The sequence below is a fragment of the Colossoma macropomum genome, unplaced genomic scaffold (genome assembly GCF_904425465.1).
Source record: "Colossoma macropomum unplaced genomic scaffold, Colossoma_macropomum, whole genome shotgun sequence".
In the NCBI taxonomy this organism is placed as follows: domain Eukaryota; kingdom Metazoa; phylum Chordata; class Actinopteri; order Characiformes; family Serrasalmidae; genus Colossoma; species Colossoma macropomum.
In genome coordinates, this window is record NW_023494807.1 from 20,613,943 (window position 1) to 20,632,682 (window position 18,740).

Genomic DNA, 18,740 nt, shown 5'->3' on the forward strand with positions numbered 1-18,740 from the left:
ATATATATATATATAATATATATATATATATATAAATATATATATATATATATATATATATATATAGCAGCTTGTTGCTATGTCGGCAGCCGGCAGTTCATTCTCCAGCTCCTTACATTAAATTCCAAAACTGTCATTACCACTGAGCCAGCTGTTTTGTTTTTTATTGCGGCAGTTTTATGGCTCAGTCCAATTTGGTCAGACTCTGAAGATGAGACTACACGTTTGGCGAAAGTGGTATTTGGTTCATTTCTGGCTAATTCCATGTTGTTTAGGTTTTCTTCTGCGTTCAAATGTCTTGAGCATCTCCTACAGCTGATAAACTCGTTGCCTAGCAATGGCGCCTTAGTGGAGTGATACTGTGTTTGTGGAAAACGCCTCTCAACCAATCAGCTTGCGCTTGTGTGGCCGGAACTAACTGTTGGACCAAAACCTTGTGTCAATAGAAAGAGCTCAAAATTACTTGGAAAAAATACACATCTGGTTACGTTTACTTATATTAATATAATTAAAAGTAACATACATATTTTCTGTCTCCTGTAGCAGTGATTTTCGATATATATATATATATATATATATATATATATATATATATATATATATTACATATATATACATACATATATGTGTATATATGTCGCTGCTCTTGGAAGAAAACCTCGTATCTTCATTTTTGTTGTTTTTCAGTTTTTGACATAATTTGAAACATACCTGTTTCCCTTTACATTTTGTTTTCATGAAGAATGGACCAAAGGAAACAGCCCAGAATGACTTGGGAAAATGTCTGGTTCCACTGACTTACATTAAAAGTAAAGTAGGTTTTTTCCTTTTCCTGTAAAGTTATCATTTTGGAGATCTGCACACATTTTGGAGCACTTGCATACATAATTCATATGCGGATTATCACACATAACTATTATATTCTTGCTGAAACCTGTCTTAAGTTTAACTATTGGAAAATAAATGTGTTTTTGTGTGGGTTTGTATAAGTATCCTCCAGTACAGGGGTTAATTATTAGTTAATGCATCATAAAATTGACTACATATCAACTACACTACTATCATTACTACAAGCATATACAGTGATTGCTTTATGTAGCCAATACAGATATGGTACTCATATCATCATTCATTCCCAAATGAAAGTGGAAGAGATAAGGCAGAGAGGACAAGGAGTAGAAAACACACACAGCTGTGTGTATATCTGATACAGGCGCTGATGCTCCTACTGGAGCTCTGCGCTCATGCATATGTCATCTGCAGCAATAGCTGAAATGTGTTACAGGGTACAACATTGTACCAGATCTACTAAAACATTTAGCCAAATCCCAACTCTTTATGGACTCAAAAAGGGAAAGAGAGTTAAAATGAATGTTCAGTTTCAAAATGAAGGTAATAGTCTTCCTTCTTTTAATCTGGATTCCCAATCAGAGAGACAGGACCACAGTAACCCCAGAACCAGCTCTGAGCAAGCTAATAGAAATGTTAGCATGCTGTAATTAGCATAGTGGTATTACTGGCCTTTGATGCATTTCCTATTTAACATTTAGCCAAAGTCAAACTCTTGTATGGCTTTAAAAAAGGGTGAGACTGTGAATGGAGGCTTTGGTTCCAAAACAAAGATAATAACCCAACCTTTTCTCTTTCACTCTGGATTCACAATCAGTAAAAAGGACCAAAATAACCCCAGAACCAGCTCTGAGCTAACTAACATACTTACATACTTAGTTAGCATACTGTAACTTATATACTATAGCCTTGTAGCATTACTAGCCTTTGATGTATTATCTCTTTAACATTTAGCTCACTCTTTCAGGGATTCAAAACGGATGAGACAGTAAGACAGACTTTCAACCTGGATTCCCAATCAGTAAAATGGGACAACAACAACCCCAGAACCAGCTCTGAGAACTGACAAAGTTAGCATGCTGTAATGAGTATATACTATAGCCTGGTAGCTTTAGCTGCATTTGAGGCCTTTTCTGTTTAACATTTACCTAAAACCAATCTCTATAATGCAGTCAAAAAAGCTAAGAGAGTAACAATTTTCCAAAATAGAGATAATAGCTCAACTTTCTGTCTTTCAATTTGCATCTGAAACAGAAGAAACAGGACCACAATAACCCCAGAAGCACGTTGGAGTTAACTAACTGAAAATTAGCATGCTGTAATAATCATATACTACAGCCTGGTAGCATTACTGTTATTTAACGTTTAGCTAACTCTTTTATGGGTTAAAAAAGGACAAGATCAAAACAAAGGTAAAAGCCCAACTTTTTCTCTTTCAGTCTGGACTCCCAATCAGTAAAACAGCAAAATAACCTCAGAACCAGCTATGAGCTAATTAACAGAATGTCAGCATGCTGTAATGAGTATATACTACAGCCTGGTGGCCTTCGATGCATTTCAGCCAAATCCAATCTCTTTTATGTATTCGAAAAAGGTAAGAGAGAAAGTTTTCCAAAACAGACATAATAGCTCAACTTTCTCTCTGTCAGTTTGCATTCAAAACAGAAAAAACAGGACCACAATAACCCCAAGAGTTATCATGCAGTAATGAATATGCAGTCTTAACGGACTGTAGCCTGATAGCCTTAATGGCCTTTGAAGTTTTTAACAAATCATGTTGTGCTTGAAGTCCTTTGTTGTTGTAGCACCTCAAACCAGCCTGGGAGATGTAGAGATTCCCTATTTTGGGCTTGAAGGATGGCGATTAGCTCCAAAACGCTGCTAGTGTGGGTCTAATGGGACTGATGAAGAGTGTTCTTGTTTGCTCTGAAGTTTCCCTCTTCACCAGGCTGTGCTGTGGAGTTCTTAACAGCTCTCCGCTCTGAGCGCATGCTAATTTAGCACACTAAGGGGCTCTTGTCTGCATATGGACACTTAGAGAGCCACCATATTCCGTCATATAATATTCAGTGCTCAAACTACATTGTACAGAGTGCTGCATAAGAGCTGCCTCAGCCGCAGTAATTACTCTGGGACTGATCAGATATTTTCCTTTTTTCAATGCATTTGCCCAGCTGCGCTCAAGTGGTGCCAGTTGACAGCTACTAGTTGTGAAAACCTCATTAATGCTATTGGCACCCAAGATCTCCCCCAAGTAATAGATGTTCTGAAAAGTGACCGTAGAACACATATGTAATGTAGGTCAAATATAGTGATGTTGCTAAGATGTTCTTTAGCAAATCTGTGCTGGTGGTGCGCTGTCAGTATTGGTGGAGGTGCCCAGTATTGAAAGATTTAATATTTACTATATTTGTGGATATGGACTTCTTTGAGGTCTGCTTGCTACCTTAAACATTTAGTCACTGAACTTGCAAGAGGGCTAAAGAATGGATAAATTGACTAGGTAGTGCATTGCTAATAGGTCCAAATGGAAGCATGGACAGGGAGAAAGAGAGGGAGACCAGACTTACCTTCAGAACTGTGTGAACCATTGCTCCAAATGACCTCAGAATTGCCATGGCCACTCTCTGGGTTGCCAGGCAACAAGGTTCCAAAGCTTGACAACTGGACCTGATCCACAGTTGTTGGGGACACTCCTCTTGTCTCTCCTACAGAAGTAGGTGCTGAGGTGTGCACTTGAGGGCTTGGTGTTGCCTGGGCTTTATCTTCTGTCTCCGACACTGTTGACGGTGTGGAGATGACCACTGTGGTGGTTGTTTCCTGATTACGCTGGCCTGGCCGTCTGAGTCTGTTCTTGCGTTTGTACTGGATCTCCCCACGAGCCTCCACAGCCGTGCTTTCATCCACTCGTGTAGTGGTTGCTACAATGGCCTCCGTACTGGTAGGAATGCTAGATGGGACCGTTGTCAATGTTTCTGTTGCTGGGGTTTTGGGGGTAGTTTCTGAGAGGTCCAATTCTCCCCAGGAACTGCCCTCTGCCTCTGTTTCCTTGACTTCCACAGAGTCGTCCTCTGGTACCCCTGATACTTTCCTCATCTCCTCTTGTGTCTCACTCAGTGGGACTGATAAGGACCCATGATTGCTATCAGCTTCATTCCACAGGCCAGTGGTCATGCTTCCCTGCTGCAATACCTCAGTTACAACTGCCCATTCTCCTATGGCTACAGTCACACTCGAGCCAAGGCCTTCTCCAGTGACCACTACCGGGACTGCTGAAGGGGCTGCTGATGGTACCACTGATGGGGTTGCTGATGGAACTTCTGAAAGGATTGCTGTTGGAGTTGATGATTGACCTTCTGAAGGAACTGCTGAGGGAACTTCTGATGGGATTACTGATGGCACTGCTGATGGGGCTGCCACGGTCTCGGGTTCAGGAGGGATGGATGATTTATCACTAGCTGAAGAAGGGTTGGTGAACCATGTCCGCCCCCACCAGGACACTGGCCCTGCAGAGACACAAGCAATATGTGATTAGTGTCAGACAGCCATAGAAGCTCCTGTAAATAAATCAGTGCAATCAATTAACTAAGACACGTGGGTTCTCTGTGTGTGAAATGCTGTGAGTCTGTGTTGAGATGCTAGTGAGCAATGAGGGGTGAAAGGGGAGGAGTGAGAAACCCCTGCTATGAAAACAATTCAGCTCTCCACAAAGACAGCCATGTTAAGATAAAATCGATAGCACAACTGCAGCTTTTTTAAAAAAAATTGTCTGCCACAATAAAAAAAGCATTTAAACACAACAAAAACACTTTTTGTTGACTTCCTTGATCACCTACAATAAGGAAAATCCAGTTCGCATCTGGTTCTGTAAATTATACACATTTCCTTCAAAATATTTTCCATCAATGTTACTGAAGAAAACATTGCATTGTTCAAGAGTGACCTCCAAAGCAGGCGGAAACTGCAGTTTATGGCTCCTATAAAAAGGGATTAAAAAGGATATAGACTTACTGTACAGTACCATATATACTATTAGCATTAGGAATTCACCCTTTCCATAAACTTCAACTTACAATACTTCTCCTCACTTCTGGTATCTTTCATGCTTTATCCCTATGGCCACCAACCCTCCTGCAGATCTACTTTCCTGCAGATTTCACCTCCAACTCAAATCTAACAAGCTTTATTCCGCTAATCGAAGACTTGTGAAGGCAGTAATTGGGTGAATCAGGGGTCAGTTAGGGTTGCATTTGAAGTCTTCAGGAAGGTAGATCTCCAGGAGCAGGGCTGGTGACCACTGCTTTAGACCAACCACTTTCCACTTCAACTCAGGAGGAGCATGTTAACTTGCTAATTAGTTGGATCAGGGGAAACACACTAGGCATGCCTCAACATGAAGGCTGCAGATGAGGTAGGAGAGACCTTGCTAGCGCTGGTATACGAAGGCTCTGCTTCAGTCCTCCATCACTTACATTCAAGATGGTCTAAGCAGGATGTAGGAACACGTCATGGCTTACTGACGTAAGCAAAGGGACACATTTACATCTTTAAAAAATGCAAATTTTGCATAACATTACAAAGCCTGGCATCACAGTAGTTTGTAATTTGCAGCTGTTTATGCTTCAAATGGTTTCGCTCGGTGCATGAAGGATTGTGGTTGACTGAAGGTCTTAAACGATTCACCGGTTGAATCCTTTGATTTTTCACAAACAAAGAACGCATTTCTCGGGCTGCATTCAAATGATCCTACAAATTGGGCAAGCTTCACTGACATTATGGCAATGATGAGAAATGCAGCCTTCCTTGGCTGCATACTTGGCTTTAAGACACGGCTAATATGCAGGGCAGAGGTGCTGGCTCAGGACTGGGAACCACTCCTCTATTAGCAATAAGGCACTATTTCTATCCATGGACAGAGTTGTGCCATGACTGACTACACTTATTCATTGACATCCAGCCTGTGTGTGCACCTGTGAGCCATGTGAGTGTGGTTCCCAGGTGATTGTGACTGATCAAAAGTGCATGTGTGCATGTGGGTGTCAGGGGACTGTGACTCATCAAAAGTAAATAGATGGTTTGTTTCTCTTGAATAAGATCAATGAGTAAATTTGGGCCTTGTTAGCAAATAAGTGGGAAAGAAAGCGAATCGTTATTCATGCCTCTGCGGAAAGTTCAAAGCAGGCCTGACACCAATTCAAAGAGCGAACGCTTAAATAAGTCATCGACCTTGGTTGTTTTTACAATTAGGAGTCGTGTTTGTGTGCGTTCGTGCACCGCGTTCGCTCCACGGTGTTTCTCTGAGGAGTTGCTGGGGAGACGGAGGGGAGAAATGTCTGCCAGACGGTTTCATCATGTAATCGCTTGTCACGTCCCTCGTCTTTATTTATTCATCCCAGACTGCAGGCAGGTCTGCCTGTTTGCTTTTTGTCTGTGTGTCTGCATGTGTTCACATGCTTGTGTGTGTATCCATGTGTGCATTCCTGTCTTTTACAGTCACGATCACAAGTCATAAGAAAGCAATTAAATTTAATTAGCGAAAAATAATTCATGTTGGGGAATGTAGACCGAAAGAACATCTAATAACACAAAATAGGCACAAAAAATAGAATTCAGAGAATGTTCACATGCCTGTGTTGTACAGTTAGGGAAATAATTCAATGGCAAAATCACAACAATTTATGCAATTAATGAAAGGTAATTGCTGATGTGAAAAAAGTTAACAAAAGATAATGTAGACAGTGCCCAGATGTATTTAGCAAGTGTTTATCCACTTACAAGAATAATTCAATAAAAGTACAAACCAAATATTGCTGAAAAACGAACTGATATAAAACAGTAATGCTTAAAGGAACATATCTTGTAACAAAAACAATAAAATAATAGCTGTCAATGGAGCATTTTGAGAAGAAAATAATTATTCCTAGCAGACCAGTACTGGTTCTGTCTGACTGGGGCACATTAGCAAACAACTTCAATCATTCCAACCACTTGAATCATTCAATTATTACTCCCATTTAGGACTAATCATTGCAGCGCTGTGCCTTTAATTAGCAAGTTTATAAATTAAACATGCATTACGTGGGGAGAGAGACATCCTTGCCAACAGACAGAGTAGAGATTTCTCTTTTGCGAGCGTACATGTGCTGCAGATTCATGCTAATTAAATGTAATTGCTATCAATTTAGTGGCAGGTCAATATCTCAACAGGAGCACTAATTGATGATTCGCTCTGTTGCCTTAAGTAAAAATGCTTTGAAGTAACATATTCATTTTCCATGTGGATATCCTTTTTACAAATTATTTTTACCAGAGAAATCCCTCTGAATGTTGACGTTTGAATGCAAACTTGCAGAGTGACCGCACTCCGAGATGTGCTGCATTAGAGATAATTGGATGGTCAAGTTCTTTGACAACATCTTCTCATCTTTGTTCTTCCAGCTCAAGTATACATGCTAACAAGCCCGAATGTCTCTGGAGCTCTGAGACAGCACCTGAATCCATCCATCACTGGCAAATGGACTTTAATAATGTAGACGACAAGGCTAACTTTCCCTCCGCCGTTAAACATTGATGGCCTAAGTCGAGTTTGGGCCGGCCAGGGTATGTTTACCAGTCAAGAGAGAATCCGAACTGAACGTGAAGTGGAGCTTGGAGAGTTCAGCATCCTCCACAATGCACCCAACACCAGTTCTGTAATGAAGTCATAAGGGTATAGAGGGCACCAAAGCCTGAACCTGAATCGACTGAATTAGCATCCATCAAGTTTTAGAATTCTAAACATTCCAGCTGACACAGAGACACACTATATAATGAAGAGTGCAGTAGTGCAGAGAGTTTTGGGAAACAGAGTCTTTATGAATGTCCGAGCCAGTGGGATGCATGACAATCAGTCTTAATAAAAAGAAAACTCACTAAGGGGACATCTTAATTGTAGAAACTTAATGAACTGGTTGTTCCATCAGAAAAAAAAGTCACATTGGTCTAGGTTTGACCCGACAGACAATAGCACTGTCAATCACTGGTCTTTCTATCCATCATGATTGTCAATCAAGTTTGGCAATTTAAATGCCTGAAAACATATTCATTTTCTTACCCTATGCTGAGCTGTAGCCTTCCACACACAGAATGGCTTCCCTCACAAAACATTAATGTGCTGTAATTAAATTAGTTATTAAAAGCAAAAAATAGTTATTAAAAAGACGATACATTGTTACAGTAGCAGTAGCCTCTAGGCTACTTCACATGGTTAAGCATTAGCCATTTTGCTATTTTAATAAAAAGTGATTTATAGACTGTAAACACACAAATTATTAAACTTACAGCAAAAACTGCCAAACCACTTTAAGAACAACTAAACCATAGCAAGAGCAAAGCTAGCTTCAGACTAGAAAGCATGTTTTCTCCAGTTTAAGCTGGCACAGAAGGTAATGTGTTGTTACAACTTAACCAGCCATGTTGAAGCACTCGCAGTCCACCCCCCAAACCACCCCATCATGCCCACCCCTTCACAGTACTGAACTGGTAACGGCTGCTGAAGGCGATCAGAAAGTGGAACTTTGCACACAATATCACAAGACTACATGGGTGATGTACTGTGTAGAACTTGTGAGTTATGACTGCTGGAGGACCAGCACGTTGTCTCTTCAGCAACATGTTGGTTTCAAATTTAGCAGTGTCAATTGGGCCTGCTCAGGTCCGGTCTGAAACTTATGTACGGGTCAGGTTTGGCTTCCATTTCATGCCCATGCAAATCTCTGCTGCATGTCCACTGTTTTCCCTTTTAAGTCACTGCCACATAAGTGAGAGACTGATATGATGATTTAACCCTTTAAATGGCAAGAGGGTCTGCAGACTTCTGCAACTTGAGTCGTCTGTAGTCCATGTAGTTCATCACAGTGAACTGTAAGTGCTATTATTGTGAAATGGAGGCACCTAGAAGCAACTACAGCTTATCCATGAAGTGGTAGACCACGCCAACTCACAAAGTGGGGCCGCCAAGTGCTGAAGCGCACAGTGCCTATCCTCTACTGAATCACTCACTAAAGAGTTCCAAATTGCCTCTGGAAGCAACATTAGCAAAAGAACTGCGCATCAGGAGGTTCACAAAATGGGTTTTCATGGCCGAGCAGCTACACACAAGCCTAAGATCAAAATGCACAATGCCAAACAGGTGGTGGTGGTGTGTGTGTGTGTTTGTGTGTGTGTGTGTGTGTGTGTTTGTGTGTGTTTTGGGGGGGCGGGGAGTAAAGTGCCACCACTGGACTCTCGAGCAGTGGAAATGCATTAAGTGGACTGATAAATCATGCTTCTCTATCTGGCAGTCTGGTAGACGAGTCTGGGTTTGGCGAATGCCAGGAAAACGTTACCTGCCTGACTGCATTGTGCCAACTGTAAAGTTTGGTTGTGGAGGGATAATGCTATGGGGTTATTTTTCAGGGGTTGGCCTAGACCTCTTAGTTCCAGTGAAGGGAAATCTAAATGCTTCAACATACCAAGACATTTCTATGCTTCCAACTTTTCCAGCATGACTGTGACAGCATGCACTGGCACAAAGCAAGGTCTATAAAGGCATGGTTGGGTGAGTTTGATGTGAAAGTTGATGTGAAAGTTGTGGCCCCATCAAACACCTTTAGGATGAACTAGAATGGAGATTGTGAGCCAGGCCCTCTTGTCCAATATCAGTGTCTGACCTCACAAATGCTCTTCTGGATGAATGGGCAAAAATTCCCACAGACTCACTCCAAAATCTTGTAGAAAGCCTTTCCAGCTGTTATAGTTGCAAAGGGGGACCAACTCCATATTAACGCTGATGGATTTAGAATGGCATGTCATAAAAGCTCCTGTGGGTGTAATGTGTAGGTGTCCCAATACTTTTGTAAATATACTGTATTTAGATTTGCCAGTGATACTAGTACCTGAAGTACTAAAATATATCACTGGCAGTATCACTGATACCAGTACTTAAAGAACCAAATAAAAACAAGCAACAAAATAACAACAAAATCTGAAACTTAATTTCAGAGTGTTTTGGTGTTAAATGCTCTATAGTAGAGACATTTGGCAAGTTAGAATTGTTTACAGTTATTATGATAGGAACCAGGTGTCTGAAGTGTTTACTAACAATGTAATTACCTTGTGGCTCTGATGCAATATAAAAACCAATGCAAAAAGCTCTATACAAGCTTTCGCCTTCAATATTTTAGGAAGGCTGAACCCATCATTTTTACAGTTCACAGCGAGGGTTCAGGTCTGTTTGTTTTATGGCTTCTGGCCTGGATCTGAATGAAGTGGAGCAGGCTGGGAGCGAGCACAGGCTTTGGCCATTCTGCTCTAGAACAGCGAGCTTGAGCTTTGGGGGTAATTTGAAGCAGCAGTGCTGACAGGACAACATCCATTACATTAGGCCAGGCTGGCCCGGGCCGCATGCCCCGCCTCCGTTACCTCTCCCTGGGGCGCAAACTGAGATTTATCTAACAAATTCTTTTCTCTCAAAAATCCTTCCAGCACAGACAGGCAATCCTTCATATGCGATTCTGTTAGGACTCCAACTTGTCGTGCCAGGTGACACAAAATCAGCACTAGCCATCACATGTGCCTATATTAACACAGCTGCTATGTACAAACTGATGAGTGTGAATTTATATTTATGAAAATGTATAAAGATGAATAAAGGATTGAGGTTTATTCTTGCTCAGGACCATCGTTAACTAATTCCATTTGTTAGTCATATATTTACATCTATAAATGTAAATATGAACCCTTAGAAATCACAATTGTTGCAGGCAATTACAAAAGCATAACAAAAAAATAAGTTAAGACATAAAACAGAATTTATACAGAACCTAAAACTAATGTAAATAATTCATTATGTAACAAACTATGCAATTAATTATCTAATTATGTTATTACAAATAAACAGTATTGCAAAATGACTAATTCTAGAATTAGTAGGATTAATTGGGCACATTTGGGATAATTAAGTCATAAAAAGCATTAGGAGGTCATAAATTGGTTGGGATCAGTATGTGTTATCACTGTGGCTCCTGCGGCTGTTTCTAAAGCAGCTTTTCCAAGATCCCTCTTTGAAAACATTCTCTTACGAAATGGATAAAATGCTACATAAGTAACAAGCACACAGTTGAAGTGTAAGTACAAGAACACATTACCAATTGGGACACAGTCCTCAAGTGCAAAGACAAATAGGGTATGAAAGCAAATCTGACAACTGGTTGTTCAAATTGCTCAGTTAACTACTAGTCATTGGAAAAGAATGATAAGTGTTATCTTCAATTGATCAAATAACTAGCAGTCATTGATAAAAAATTACCTGTTAAGGATCCACGGGAGAGATTTGAGAACCTCTGCCCCAAAGGCAGTGTTTGTGTCTGGCAGAGCGTGATTATGAAAATACTCTAGCATTGTGACATAGCTGAATAATATGAACCAAATACCAAATAAAGCTAATAGCTAATTTAATTGGTATAGCTAAAGCTTATCAGACTTCCCAGGGCACTTTTCTACAGTGATGGCAGCAGACAGTAAAATCTTAAAAATGTGGAGAAAAAAGTCATCCCTTGACACAGTTTTTAAATAATAAAAATAATAAAAAAAACTGAATACTGGTGCTAAAATATAAAACAATTTAAGCTAATGGTGAACTGCCATCAAACCGGCCTTCTACTTCTGTTGTGTTACCTCACATTTAATATATAATAATATTAAATAGTTATGTTAGCTATAACTATATAACCTTAAAAGCTAGCCAGCATTCTTGAAGAGTAATATTTGCAAAGTTAAAAACAAGGCTAGTTATCACTTTGACACTCAGTTTATACTGTTAGTGTTAACCATTAGCAAAACTAACAATGAAGCTAGCTAGCATACCTGACAGCCATTCTTGAAGAGTTATATTTGCAGCGATAAAAACAAGCCTAGTTAGCACTTTGACACTCAGTGTATACTGTTAGTGTTAACTGTTAGCAAAACTACAAATGAAGCTAGCTAGCATACATGGTAGAAAGTTTTAACCAACCAAGTTAGCCAGCATGCCTGAAAGCCAGCGTTGTTAATGTTAACAGTTATTTTTGCAAAGTTAGATAGCATACAGGGCAGCTAGTGTATATTTTTAATGATAACCAGTTTAATAAACCTGAACATAAAGCTAGCCAGCATACTTGACAGCCAGCCTTAATCAGTTATATTAGCAAACCTAAAAACAAAGCTAGCTCACATAACAAATAGAAGAAGATTTTCTGTGCTACTCAGCTGACATGCAGTGAGATGTAGCATTTGGAATGGAGGCCAAGGCATAGATGAGATGTGACATCATATTGTCTATCATAGAACACCATATGCTCCCATGTATGTCTTCTAAACAGCAATGAGATCAGATGAACAGACAAAGGTGATTTTTACTGCTTTTTTCTCCCGTTGCTCAGATATTTCTCTTGAGCAAAAGAGCCCAGTTATCTCACACCGGCCTCCTCTTGAGTTTTAGTGGAGATCTCAATAGAGTCACGCACTGTGCTCAGATTTGCCAAGATGTTTATCTGCAACTGAGCTCTCGTCTCTCTTTATCTCTACTGTATCTCCTTTCTCCTTTTTGTATAATAGTTAGTCTCAACATTTGAGCTCTCGGCTAGGTTTTGTCAAACACCGTCACTGCTCTTCCCTAAACTCCACCTGTTGGCTATTTATACATCCTTATGCCAGGCTAGCCACTTGCTTACACACTCTAAACCTCGCACCAGCCTCGCATGTCCCTTTACTCTTGACCGAACCTCAACAACGTCCTCTATCTAATGCCGTCCCTGCTGCATACAAGGCCCGTCGGGTTCTGTCCACATAAAAGATGAGAGCCACTCTATGTCAACTTCATTCCTCATTCAGAATGAAAAACAAAGGCAGTGGGAACAGAAGAAAAAGAAAAAGAAATCCCACTTCAAGTGCAGTCCTTTGAAATGGTCCATAAAGGCTGCTTGAAGAAAAAAGAAAAGAGAGGGACAGGAGAGAAAAGACAGCAGGGAGGAGAACAAGTGCAGAGAGCAAAGCCTGAGTCCTCGACTAGGACGTGCTTATGGAGATGGAGCACTAGATTAGAGATAGGCATGATTAGATTTCGAGGGCCATCTGTCAAAACATCACTGATGGGACAAAATATGCCTAGATACAACCTAGGATACAACAAAACCTCTGTCCATATATGGAGATATCACTTGGAAATATGATAATATGCTGTCATTATTCTGATGAGTTACATCACAATGTGCATTTTTGAGTATATTATGGGCATCATCAGTACTTCTAGAACACAACAACTGCATAGATCATAAAACACAGATTAGGCTTATTATAAGAGCCTTTTAACAGCCAGTGTATTCTTGATAGAAACAAGTATTCAAGGTCATCCAGTTATACCACTACTTAAGTTTAAAATTACAGAGTGACACGATAATAATTTAGCATTAGGAATTACAGATATTTTCAAATGCTTTGTAATGTTGTGATTATATTGAATAAGCTGTTCAGGGAATGTAAGTGAGTTAAAATTAGACTGCTGAGATGTATGTTTCATAGCAAAGCAGGGGAAACACAACACCAGCAAACTTAAAGCAAACTTTAAGCATCCTAAGCTAAAGCATAGTGACACAGCGGGAATGAAAATGTGTATGGACCATTTTTATCTTACCTTTAACGACTTGATGCATGGACACATACATTTGCTTTGACATGCCTTATTTAAAGCTAGTTTAGTAAAAGAGTATTTAAAGTAATCTAATGATAACAAAGATGCGCATCTACGTAGCAATTTTTTTAACAAGCTTTTTATTTGTGTTTGGCCTTGGAAATGGGTAGAAAACACACTTAACTCTGTCAGGGTATCAGTTTCTGCTTTCACAGACTTCAAATATCATGATGAATATTGTGTATTGTAGAAAAGTTTTGGGTTGTGGTGTTCTATGTTTGCCATAATGCCTACCAGTAATCACTTGACTTGTCAAGTTACCTGATGTTGGAGAAGCAGTAGACTTTGTAGCATAAGAAATCTCAGAAACTGTAGGATTTGTCCCAGTCGTCACCGTGGTAACTGGATTCTGTGTGATCCCTTGCTCTTCCCCTTCACCTCCTGTCAGATAGTTCCAGGGTTTCCACAGTGAGCTCATGATGTTCTTGATAGGACTTCTTGCCTTTATCTGTGCGGTAGTGGTGGGTGTAGCTGTGGGCGTGGCGGTGGGAGTGGCCATGGTGACAGGTTGACCAGAAAGACCTTCGTCATCCTCGTCTTCCTCCTTTGCTGATCCACCCTGACTCTCTAGGGTGACGCCGGAACCAGGAGAAGAACCATCCTGCTGACTGTCCTGGAGTGAGTCCACCTGGCCACTCCAGTCCAATGAAGTGTCCCCCACTTGGAGATGAACAGTCACATACTCATCAGAAGACTCTGGGAATTCCGCTGCAATAGCAGGTTCCTTGTCCAGATCCACCTGACCGGTCCAGTTAGATGGTTGGTGGGCAGGTTGTGGAGAGGATGAACTGGAACCTTGTGTTTCTAGAATGAAAAAAGAAAATTTCATATCAAGTTGAATCAAAATTGTTTGGTCTTTCTTGCTTATCACGGTATAATTTTGAATGTGGAAAAAACACAGTTCCTCTGGAAACACGTTGCTACATTTAACATGAAACCACAGTGGACAAGTCAATGGTGACAATAGTACAGCACTCCCAAAAATAAAGGTGTCTGAAAGGATTATTTATAGTACTACCATAAAAGAAACACCTGAAATTCCTTAAAGAATTGATTGGTTTTTAAATCACTTTAAAATCCACATTTTTTCACTCGATCCCAGCTCACAACATGTGGACTCTCTGGGGAGGCCCTAAGGACTTGTTTGAGAGCCACTTTTATAAAGAACCATTTTGTAAATATCATATGGTGTGAGTATTAAGAACCTTTAAAGTTTACAGAACCTACATATAATGAAAATGTTTTATACCAAGTAAACATTTTCCTAGAACTGCATATTCCTTTCATCTGCAAACCTTTATTTTTAAGTGAAAAAAAAGTCAATACATACAATTAATACAGACAGTACACTATTCAGTGCACTATACACTAGCACTTAAGCACAGGACACCAAATAATTAGTACAGAAAAACAGACAAAGATGGAAAAAACAAATGTACAATCATTAGCAGCATTTATTCTTTGAAGATGTCTTATTTAATTATAAAAGGAACATTCAGCAAAGGACCAATCCTTTATTACAAAGCTGGATCACGACTCACCACTTTGCCAAAAAATGCATCAGTAAAACCAGTAAAAACAGAATAACAATATTCATCTAGATTGCTAGAATTTTAGGTACTTCACTCTGTATAGAGCAGAATATCAGAAGATGCTGACTGATAAACAACAATGCATCCACAAATTTAAGTTATGTTAAGACTACTATGCACAGCGGATGCCACATATTAACAACGTCCTGAAACACCACGGACTTCTAAGGGCTGGAACTCATCTGAAATGGATTCATGCACAGTGGAAATGTGTTTTGGTCTGACGAGTCCACCTTTCAGATTGTATATGGAAATAATAGAGATTTTGTTCTCAAAGATAAAAAAAGGACCATGCAGATTGTTACCAGTGTAAAGTTCAAAAGGCAGGGTCTGTCATGGTATGGGGTTGTATTAGTGCCCATGGCATTGTTAACTTGAACATCTGTGAAGGCACCATGAACACTAAAAGATTTTGGAGAAACACATGCTGCCTAGATAGTGCCTTTGCTGATTTCAACACGACAACGCTAAGCCACATTCTCCATGTGTTACAACAGCATGGCTGCGTAATCAGAGAATGCGGATGCTAGACTGGCCGGCCAGCAGTCAAGGCCTGTCTGCTATTGAAAATGAGTAGCGCATTATTAAGTGCAAAATAGGCCCTGTGTGGTTGCACAGCGGAAGACCTGTATAGTGGAAGAATGGCAAAAAATCAGCTTTCAAAACTATTTCAATTGGTGTCTTCAGTCCCCACATGGCTATTAAGTGCTGTTAAAAGGAAAAGTGATGCAACACAGCGGTAAACATGCTCCTTTCCCAACCTTTTTGTAACAAAAAATAATAAAGTTCATAGGGTAAAACACCTAATATCATTTTGTCCTGTTGTCAATTTAATACAGGTTAAACAGAATGTTTACTGTTTTCTGTTTTCATTGTCAGTTTACATACTGTCCCAGTGTTTTTGGAATTGAGGCTTGCATAATAAGAATTGGGATATAGCTGCAAAATCATTATTCTTGAAGTTTACTCAAGCTCTTTTGACTAAAGATAAACATCAGGCAAAGTTTAGTTACAGATATTTTAGGAGAAGTGTTTTGAATTTCAGCATTTTTTCTTTGCAGGTTACCTATGAGTAGGGGTGCAGGAAAACTACAATTCTTAGATGCATCGCGATGCAGACGTGAACGATTCTGAATCGATTCACAAATGTCAAAAATCGATTTTCTAAATATTTAATTTATAACGTAATGTTGACGAAACGCAAAAGGCGGAACTTGGACGTGGGTAAGTGCAGCGACCCGGACAGTCTGTGGCAGCACATAACAAAAACACTACTGGATGAGCGAGAAATCTGACCGGCTCCCTCTGCATTAAAAGCCAGGTCAGATCAGGAGTCACAACCCAAATGTTCAGAAGAGCCATTTTGTCCTTTCAACAAAAATCAAACCACCTTGGGAGCCGCAACATTTAATATCCAGTATGTCTCAGTGTGTGCTGATGTTCTAGTAGAGGCTAAACAATATAAACGAAAACACAGATTTACTTCGCTCTGCTTTAAGTTTTAGCTATAGCTGCTTTTCTTCCATCTCCGCCAGAAAAAAATCCTCAGAAGTAGATCAGTTTCTTGTTAAAAGTCTCTCAATGTTCAACTGTTTTACGATGCTGAAGTCACTTCTTGTTCGAATTTACCCGTTCCACCTTAAATTCTAACTGAGGCGCCGAATGTAAATGCGGGACCATTTAAGGTGGAACGGGAGAATTCGAAAGAGAAGCTGACTAAAGCCTTCGCAACTATTTAGTGTTTGACAGTCTCTCGTTGCAGATCTAACATACCAGGAAACCAATTGCGCTGCTTATGAATGCGAATAACGCATTGCTGCTATGTGACCTGCAGTCTGCCTGCCGGTTCTCAGTCGTTGAGAAACAGGGCTTTCGCGCTATGTTGCACACGTCCCGTCTCCAAAGATATTTTACTGACACAGCGATTCCCCCCGTACCCCCCGAGACCAAAACTGAAGTTATAAAATCACTAAAGAAAACGGGTAGAATAGCTGTAACGTGCTGCGTGGTCATCTATTGCCACTGGATCTTATTTCACCGTAACTGCGCATTTTATCACAGATGAGTAGCAGCAGCTTCTCATGCTCCAAACAAGAGGGGTGAATGAGAGCCTTCTAGTTGACTTGCCACATCACTTTCATTTGTTTTATTAATAAAAGGTATTGGAAGTAAATTCATTATGGATCATTACAAATACTTTGCTTTAAAAGTACCAAGTGACTTTAAATAACAATAACACCGAGTCAATGTATATTGTCTCTATATTCTGTGTATATTTTGTGTATATTTAATATATTTCAGTTGGTTTTTCTTGTATTTTTATTTTTACTTTCTGTAGAGTGATTATCTGAGCCTCACCACAAGCATTTCAATGCATAAATGTCCTGACATGTTGTGCAAATGACAAATAAACTTGAAACTTGAACTCGAAACTTGAGCTCACACAGTGAGAAAATAGAAATCCTGTATAGAAAAAAAGATGCATCGAGATGCATCGATCATCGTTTTAGAATCGCATCGCAGCCCCCTGAATCGTAATCGAATCGAATCGTGAGGTGCCTAGAGATTCCCACCCCTACCCATGAGCATATTAATTTGAGACAGTTGGCTGAACTGTGGCTGTAATTGATTAGATAATTGTGAGTTGCACTGACTGAGCAAACATGACAAAGCTGTGAATGTGTATTCTTGGTTTTAGCCTTTGCTCTTTTCATTGGCATTTGCCTTTGGATTATCAGTAGCTGTGAACAAACAAGGAGAGCCAATAACTGCCTGTACTATTTGAATAGGATCAGTTTACACTGGAAGGTTCAGTAATGTAATTATTACCACATCAACTCTGTTATTTTAGTCTTATCCATATCTGTCATGTCAGTAACATTTTAAGGACTGCACGTTCCTGTGTCTATAAAGATTTCTGTAGCAATTACCCCAGCTTATAGGCTATCAGTCCTGCTCTAACTGACAATATTCTGTCATATCCTCTGGGAAAAGAGTTTTCACCTTTTTTTCGGATGGAGGCACTCAAGGAAGCATTTACTTGTATTCTCTGCATCTTAAATCATGACAATGGTTTGGGTATGACTGGTATTACACCAAACATTAGAATCAGAATTGTCCAGGTACATTCTCACACATGTTATGTTTTGGACAGTGCTCACACAAAGACATGAAATATAACACGAAATGCAATTAAAAGAACACTGAACATCAAACATTAAAATATTTGAAATCTGGAAGATGTCCAAAGTGTTTCTAGAAGCCAACATGCATCTTACATGTTATGGACATGAAGCCTCTCAAGCCCAGATTATGGCAATGCAAGCCCACTGTTTTTAACATTATTGGTATAATGACAAGGCAACAATTAAAAAGATTTTCTAATTTCTATAAGATCTCTTACCCCAAGGCAAACCGTGACTATCTGAGCCAAATCAGAATCAAGGCAAAACACGGTCAGAAACACCAGTAAAATGATAACATTCATTTCCACTAGCACTGCTATGGGATTTTCAGTGTTAACACTGAGCTAGCATGCACATGAACAATTTCTG

The 18,740-nt window shown here is 39.8% G+C and overlaps 1 protein-coding gene across 1 annotated transcript in view; it reads right to left on the bottom strand.

Moving 5' to 3' along the window:
• The window catches only part of ncana (neurocan a), a 149,521-nt gene that overhangs the window by 52,566 nt on the left and 78,215 nt on the right, over positions 1-18,740 (bottom strand). The window contains exons 7-8 of the mRNA XM_036556625.1: positions 13,856-14,398; positions 3,420-4,355 (exon numbers count right to left, since the gene is read on the bottom strand). Coding sequence (XP_036412518.1) covers positions 3,420-4,355; positions 13,856-14,398 — 1,479 coding nt within the window. The remainder of the gene's footprint in view (positions 1-3,419; positions 4,356-13,855; positions 14,399-18,740) is intronic.